We start from the raw sequence: 8087 nt of genomic DNA, 5'->3' as shown, positions 1-8087 counted from the left end.
GAAGTCCCTTAAAGATCAAGTCTTCATAAGAGTCTATTTAAGGTAACACAAGCAGATTTTACTTTTATGAAAAGAATTTAACAATCTCTTTGTGACCATCACCTCTTTGAAACATGGCACTATTCAACGAAGCATAGAAATGTTCTTACTTTTGATAAGCCTCAGTAGTTAAAACCACTTCCCGGGAGAATGTATAAATAAAGAGTTCTCTGTTTCCTTATTTCAAAACTCTTGACTTGGGAAGGAAGATCTGTTGACACTTTTTCCCTAAGACACTCTCTACTATGAAGATTCATCTCTTTTTACTTATTCTACTCTTCTTTGAGGTCACAATTTTACCAGGTAACAAGAAAATATTTATGGGATATTTATACAACTGAATCTGAAGAGAGGTCAGGTATTTCTTAGTAAAAGTATGATAATAATGTAGGGATTTAAAGATCATGACACTAAATGCAATGTAGTATTCTGGATTGGACCCTAGAACAGAAAAAGGACAAAAGTGAGATGCCAATAAAGTTTGTAGTTTAGTTAATAGTATTGCACCAATGTTAATTTATTAATTTTGGTAAATGTACCATGGTTATGTGAGATATTAACATTAGAGGAAGGTGGGTGAAGGGTATGTGGAATTCTATTATGTTTGCAACTCTTCTGTAAAGCTATAATTATTTCAAAATAAACAACTTTTAAAAAGATCATAAACCCATTGTCCTCAACTCGACTCTGACTCATAGCAACTCTTTAGGACTGATCAGAACTGCCCCACAGGGTTTCCAAAGCTGTAATCTTTACAGAAGCAGACTGCCACATCTTTCTTCCTCGGAGCTTCTGGTGGGTTTGAACTGCTGATCTTTTGGTTAGCAGCCACGCACTTAACCACTGCACCACCAGGACTTGTTAAATAGTCCCACCACCTTCTTCCCAGAACAATTATTTATAGTCTGTTCTTGCTGCATGTTATATCTTGCTAGGAAAAATAAGAAAAAATTTACACCATCAGCTGGTATGGGATAGATGGCTCTGTTTTAGAGAGAGATCTCTTTACCTTTTCCTTCTCTTTTGCCTATGCAGTGGACTACTTCCCATAACTTCAGTAGTATCCTGTTCTCAGTATTGCAGGCAAATCATGTCCATTGATGGTCTTTATTTAAGTATGTCTGGTCACTATCCTTCTTTCTTTGAGTGCCACAGATTTCGTGAATAATGAACCTTGTACATAAACTATATTTTTTGGTGAGATTTTTCCGGCCTTCACATCAGATATGTAACAAGATTCTCTTATCCTGAATTAAGGGGTAAGTAGCAATTGTACAGAATTAGAATAATAAGTTTCAGAGATGGAGAGACTACTGTGTTCAGTCACTTATTCTTAAAGAGCTTGAGGTGAAATGACTAGCTCAAGTCTACCCAGTTTATTATAGTGGGACTGAAGTCTTGACAATTCTCCTTTTCAGCACCTGGCTAATTTTTCCTGGATATAAAAATATAGGCCCAAAAGAAATCATGGTAAAGGCCTAAGACAATTAAATTAGCTTATTCTCTCATTTCAGATATTACAGAATCCAATTATAACCCTCTAAAAATCCATGCATTATAAAGTGTTAAATTTTCATGTAAAGGATGCAAGTAGATAAAATCCTATTTAGAGGCCAAACCTCAATTAAATGACAGAGTAATGCAATTAATTTAACTAAGAGAATAACTTCCTTCCTCTCCACTGAAAAATTGTTAGAAAAGGATCTTTAGATTTTTTCCCAGCTCTAGAAAGTGCCAAAAAGAAACTGTATACAGATTCATGTAGCTTCTAACATATAGTAAGTAGCTTTATTTTTCAACAACAACCCATGTTTATAGATCACTATGCTAAGTGCTTTTTTTCCCATTAACTTACTTTTTCCTTGTAACAGCCAGGTGCTCCTACTAATATCTAAAGTCTTTCATGCATTCATTCAAAAAACTTAAAAAAGCATGTACCCTGTAGACATAAAAATATTAAGCCACTTGGGGGATACAGAGACATAAAATAAAGATAATGCTATCATTGTTTTTTCCTTATGTATATATTTTCTTATATTTTCAAAATGAGCCATTATTATTATTATTATTTGGTTAAACATGGACCAAACCTTTAGAGAACTCCTACCATTACTGTCAAAAAAAAAAAGTTTTTAAATACCAAAATAAAAGAAACATGTCACGATATATATTTTCCCTAGAAAATTAGAAGAGGTATGATACAGAATAAATAATTTTAAAAAAATTAATGCAATTAGAACGGTGTGCTTCACTTTATAGATCACTAACACCTGGTGGTTGAGCTAAACTGAATAAAACATAAATACCACATAGCTGACTCTTTTCCAATTCCTCCCTTGTTCTTATATCTCACCTTCAGTATTTTAGAGGATGAAATTCCCTACTCTAAATGGAGGTAGAAAAATTACTCTTCTTTCACTTAGACAATTATGTATGAAAAATGTCTGGATAAGAGTCCTTAACCTTTCCACGTAGGGAAATTTGCATTGAAGTAACTTTGCTTTCTTCATTTTCTAGAAGTCATAAATGCCAAGGATGTCTATAAATGGGTTACTGCATCATCTTTCCTTTCCTTTCACTTCATCTGCCATATGGAAAAATGAAGTATCGCCAATAATCACTTTTCTTTAAATTTGACATGTACTTTGGATAGTGTAGTTTTCTGCTGGAAGAGTAATCATGATTTCTCCCCCTGAGTCCAAGGTGGTGTAAGGGCAGCCTAAAAGATAAAGTAACAGATGATTACAAATAAAATGAAATTGCAGACTTAAAGATTTATTTTAAGAAACATTTTGCCCAGTTATAGCTTTGATATTAAGACCTGGTATATTATTTAGAGAAATTCCTTAGCAAGTTAGGGATAAATGAGTGATATGTATGAAGTGTTATGAGAGAGCAAGGGAAGGAGGAATTACTTTCCTGAGAGTGGTCAGCAGAGACTTTAGAAAGGAGGTAGTATTTGAATGTATTACTTGAGGACAGGAACCAGAACATGTGTTGGGCTTATCAAAGTAGCTAGAGCAGTGGTTCTCAATGTGGGGTTCATTTTGTTCCCCAGGGAACATTAAACAATGTCTGGAGACATTTTCAGCATCACAGCTGGTGCTACTGGCATCTAGTGGGCAGAGGCCAGGGATACTGCTAACTATCCTACAATGCACAGGACAGCTCCCCACAAAAAATAATTATCTGGCCCAAAATACTAATGACTCTGCTTTTGAGAAACCCTGTCCTAGGGCCTGACATAGAGCTGGACAAGCAGAAGACTTAATAGGTACCAGTTAAATGAGTAGAAACCCTGATGGCATAGTGGTTAAGAGCTACAGTTGCTAATCAAAAGGTCAACATTTCGAATCCACCAGGCGCTCCTTGGAAATTCTATGGGGCAGTTCTACTCTGTCCTATAGTGTCATATGAGTCGGGATCGACTCGACGGCAATGGGTAGGTACGGGTAGTTAAATGAGTAGATGGATATGTACCAGGATGAATATTGGCGATCCAAAGACAAGGCTTGGGAAACACAGACATTTAGAGGTCAGAAAGAGAAGAAAGAAAACAAAAATATTTTAGAGAGGTGAAATAAGACTAAGAAAGAATAAGACAGCATGAAATCAGGGCAAGGGGGAATGTTGGATGACAGTGTCAAATGTGACAGAGCTCTCGGCTAGAGTGAGTTTAACCCAAGTTTCTGTCACTGGAGAGTCACAAATGAGTTTGATAATGTTAACTCCCCAGATATTATTGAATAGGTAATAATATTTAAAAGTTAACATTTAACTGGTGCAAGGTAATATTTTTCTTCTGTGTTTTTGAGTCTTTAAGTTGTGTCACATTCCACATCACTTCAGTTATACTGAGAAGAAAGCCAATATTAATAGAAAAGCAACGTTTTATATCAGTTACCTAGGCCAACAACAAGGATAATGTAGCTCTTAGTTGACTTTGGGACTCATCCTTGAACCATTGTACAGTAACTTGTAAGAAAGCAAGATGATACCCTAACTAAAGTCCAAGGTACTTTCTGATTTCCAAGGACATTAAATTTACCAAGGAACAGTAAATTCACTTAAGCTTCTTCCAGTAAACAAAGATGTTCACAATCATGAATTAGGAAGGGGACTTTTTCTTTCAGCGCACTCTATTAACTTTCTCTTCTTGAGCTTTCTCCTTTTAAAATCTGTGCATGTTATAGCTAGATTGCTAATTCTAGCCATTCTTTCCTTCTTACAGCCAAAAAGAAATATCCCCACTATGGTAGCATGGATTTAAGGAGAGAGTGCATAAGGGGTAATGGTCAATGTAAACTTGAGTGCCATGAGAATGAAGTTAGAATTGCTTACTGCATGAGACCTGCAACTCATTGCTGCTTACAGAAGTAAGGATGGCAGAAGAAAAGAAAAAGACACACACTCCAAGAAGAGAGGACCTATGTTACTATGACTTCTCAGCACATCCTTGAAGGCTTTTGTTTCTCTGTAATACATAAAGAATTAAATAAAATTTATTATGTCTTGAACCACTCAGAAGTGGTTCTATGTCCCAAAAAAAGCTGGTGCCTTGTACTGCATTTCTCTCTTAATTTCTTGGTGCCAGAGGGAAGCAGAATTTATTCTATGGCAGTTCCTCAAAAACCACTCTAAGTTCTACCTGCCTTATTTTAGAATATCGGTAACTTTGTGGGAAACCATAAGTCAAAGAATGGGAGAAGCATAGTTCTTTTTTTGTTTGTTTGTTTTGAACAGTTTATTGTGTTTTAGATAAAAGTTTACACAGCAAATTAGTTTCCCATTCAATAACTCATACACAGATTTTTCCATGACAATGGTTGCAATCCCCACAATGTGTCATTTCCACCCTGGATTCCCTGTTTCCATTCGTCTGGTTTTCCTGTCCCTTCTTGCCTTCTCATTTTTGGTTTTGGGCAAATGTTGCCCATTTGGTCTCGTATAGTTGATTGTTCTAAGCAGCACATTCCTCACTGGTGTTATTATTTATTTTATAGTCCCGTCTATTATTTGGCTGAAAGGTAATCTCCGGGAGTGGTTTCAGTTCCAAGTTAGAAGGGTGTCCTAGGGCTATAGTTTCGGAGGTTCCTCCATTCTCTATCAGACCATTAAGTCTGGTCTTTTTTATGAATTTGAATTTCTGCATTTTTCTCCCACTCTAACTGGGACCTACTACTGTGTTACTGGTCAGAACAGTCAGTAATGGTATCTGGGCACCATCTAGTTCTTCTGGTCTCAGGCTGGAGGAGGTTGTGGTTCATGTGGGCCATTAGTTCATTGGACTAATTGCCTCCTTGAGTCTTCGGTTTTCTTCACTCTCCTTTGTTCTGGATGGGGGATGACAAATAGAAGTATCTTAGATGGCCGCTCGTGACCTTTTAAGACCCCAGATGCCACTCACAAAAGTAGAATATAGAACATTATCTTTATGAACTACGTTATGCCAATTGACCTGGATGTCCCCCAAGACTATGGCCCTTACCTCTCAGGCCCAATAACTCAGTCCCAAGAGGTATTTGGTTATGTCTAAGAAGTTTCCATAATTGTGCCCCCTATGTTCTCTGTATTATATATATGAATGTACACGCAGCACATACAAATATGTATATAGAAATATCCACAACCGTACCTATATATGCACTTGGTGTACTCCTGTACAACCTCCTACACCTATTTAGCATACATATTTATTGATGTATCCACTCACAAAGTATTGTTTGTTATTACTGTTGTTGCAGAATTGTGTATGCTATAGCATTTACCACAGTTGCTCTTTATTTTTGCTTGCCTCTCAGTGTCTTTGTTTGCCTTGTTCATGTTGGCTGATTTCCCTCATATTGTGTATTGTCTTTCCCTTCACTAGAATTATCATGTCTTCTATCTAGTTAGCGACTCTCCCTCCCTCTTTCTATCATCCCTACTAACCATCATAAAATGTTTCTGTGTGTAAACCTTTTCTTGACTTTTTATAACAGTGATCTCATACAATATTTGTCCTTTTGTGATTGACTTATTTTACTCAGCATAATGTCCTCCAGATTCATTCATGTTGTGAGATGTTTCGTGGATTCATTAGTACTCTTTCTTGCTGTGTAGTATTCCATTATGTATATGTACCACAGTTTGTTTACCTATTCATCCCTTGATAGACACTGGTTGATTCCATCTTTTTGCTATGGTGACTAATGCTACAATAAACATGGGTGTGCATATGTCTATTCGTGTCTTGGCTCTTATTTCTCTAGGATACATACCTAGAAGTGGGATTGATGGAGTTTATAGTATTTCTATTTCTAGCTTTTTAAGGAAATGCCAAACCATTTTCCATAGTGGTTGTACCATTTTACATTCTCGCCAGCAGTGTATAAGAGTTCCAGTCTCTCCACAAGCTTGCCAGTTTTGTTGTTTTCTTTTTTTTGATCAGTGCCATTATTACTTGAATGAGATGGTATCTCTGTGTAGTTTTGATTAGCATTTCTCTAATGGCTAATGATCGCGAGCATCTCTTCATGTGTTTATTAGTCACCTGAATGTCTTTTTCAGTGAAGTGTCTGTTTATGTCCTTTTCCCATTTTTTAATTAGATTATTTGTCTTTTTGTTGTTGAGGTGTTGCAGTTTTCTATACATTTTAGAGATTAGATGCTTGTTAGATATGTCAATGCCAAAATTTTTTTCCCAGCCTGTAGGTTCTCCTTTTACTCTTTTGGAGAAGTCTTTTGATGACAAAAAAAACACACACACACACACACCAAAAAAAGAAACCCATTGCCATCGACTTGATGTCGACTCATAGTGACCCTATAGAACAGAGAACTGCCCCACAGGGTTTCCAAGGCTATAAATCTTTACGGAAGTAGATGGGCACATCTTTTTCCTGAAGAACAGCTGGTGAGTTTGAATCTCTGACCTTCTGCTTAGCATCTGAGCACTTTTAACCACTGTGCCACCATAGCTCTCTTTTAATAAGTGTTTTATTTTTAGGAGTTCCCAGTTATCTAATTTATTTTCTGCTGGTTGTGCATGTTTAGTTATGTTTGATAGTGTATTTATGCCATAAATTAGGATCGCTAACTTTGTCCCTATGTTTTCTTCCATGAACTTTATAGTTTTAGGTTTTACATTTAAGTCTTTGATCCATTTTGAGTTAGTTTTTGAGTATGGTGTGAAATATGGATCTTGTTTCATTTTTCTGCAGATGGATATCCAGTTTTGCCAGCACCATTTTTTAAAGAGACTATCTCTTCCCCATTGAATGGACTTCAACCCTTTGTCCATCCATCTATAGGTGGATAGATTTACTTCTGGGTTCTCAATTCTGTTCCATTGGTCTACGAGTCTGTTGTTGTACCAGTATCAGGCTGGTTTGACTACCATGGCTCTATAGTAGATTCTGAGATCTGGAAGTGTGAGGCCTCCTATTTTGTTATTCTTCAATATTGCTTCGTTTATCCAGGGCCTCTTTCCTTTCCATGTAAAGTTAGAGATTAGTTTTTCCATTTTGTTAAAGGATGTTGTTGGAATTTGGATTGGGTTTGCATTATATCTATAGATCACTTTGGGTAGTATTGACATTTCACAATATTAAGTCTTCCAATCTATGAGCATATTTTCTTTTTCTATTTATGTAGGTCTCTTCTGGTTTATTGCAGTAGTGTTTTGCAGTTTTCTTTGTATAAATCTTTTACATTCCTAGTTAGATTTATTCCGAAGTATTTTATCATTTTGGAGACTATTACAAATGGTATTGCTTTCCCGATTTCCTTTTCAGAGTTCTCTTTGTTAGTGAGAGGAATATGACTGGTTTTTGTATATTGACCTGGTACCCTGCCACCTTGCTTAATCTATTAGTTCCAGTAACTTTCTTGTGATCTCTGGGATTTTCTATGTATAGAATCATGTTATCTGTGAATAGGGGTGGTTTTACTTCTTACTTACCATTTTGGTGCCCATTATTTTCCTTTCTTGCCATATTTCTCTAGCTAGGAGTTCCAATACTATACAGAATAAGAGTGGTGACAAAGGGCATCCTTGTCTGGTACCC

The 8087-nt window shown here is 36.4% G+C and overlaps 1 protein-coding gene across 1 annotated transcript; it reads left to right on the top strand.

The window, feature by feature from the left end:
• The first annotated feature begins 284 nt into the window (after positions 1-284).
• On the top strand, positions 285-4447 carry LOC101357514 (beta-defensin 110). Its single transcript, XM_004388715.2, has 2 exons — positions 285-342; positions 4271-4447. Exons 1-2 carry the CDS (start codon positions 285-287, stop codon positions 4417-4419), a joined length of 207 nt encoding a protein of 68 aa, XP_004388772.1. The 3' UTR covers positions 4420-4447.
• The last annotated feature ends 3640 nt before the right edge of the window (positions 4448-8087 follow it).

This window comes from Trichechus manatus, unplaced genomic scaffold (assembly GCF_000243295.1).
Source record: "Trichechus manatus latirostris isolate Lorelei unplaced genomic scaffold, TriManLat1.0 scaffold00215, whole genome shotgun sequence".
Taxonomy (NCBI): domain Eukaryota; kingdom Metazoa; phylum Chordata; class Mammalia; order Sirenia; family Trichechidae; genus Trichechus; species Trichechus manatus.
The sequence above is the reverse complement of the archived record's forward strand: the minus strand, read 5'-3'. Positions and strand labels throughout refer to the sequence as shown.

What these genes read in the sequence shown, in the direction of transcription:
- LOC101357514 (XM_004388715.2), top strand. Translation starts at nt 285, where the DNA reads ATGAAGATTCATCTCTTTTTACTTATTCTACTCTTCTTTGAGGTCACA. An exon ending in TGAGGTCACAATTTTACCAG is followed by an intron (nt 343 to 4,270) that starts GTAACAAGAAAA and finishes TCCTTCTTACAG; the next exon opens with CCAAAAAGAAATATCCCCAC.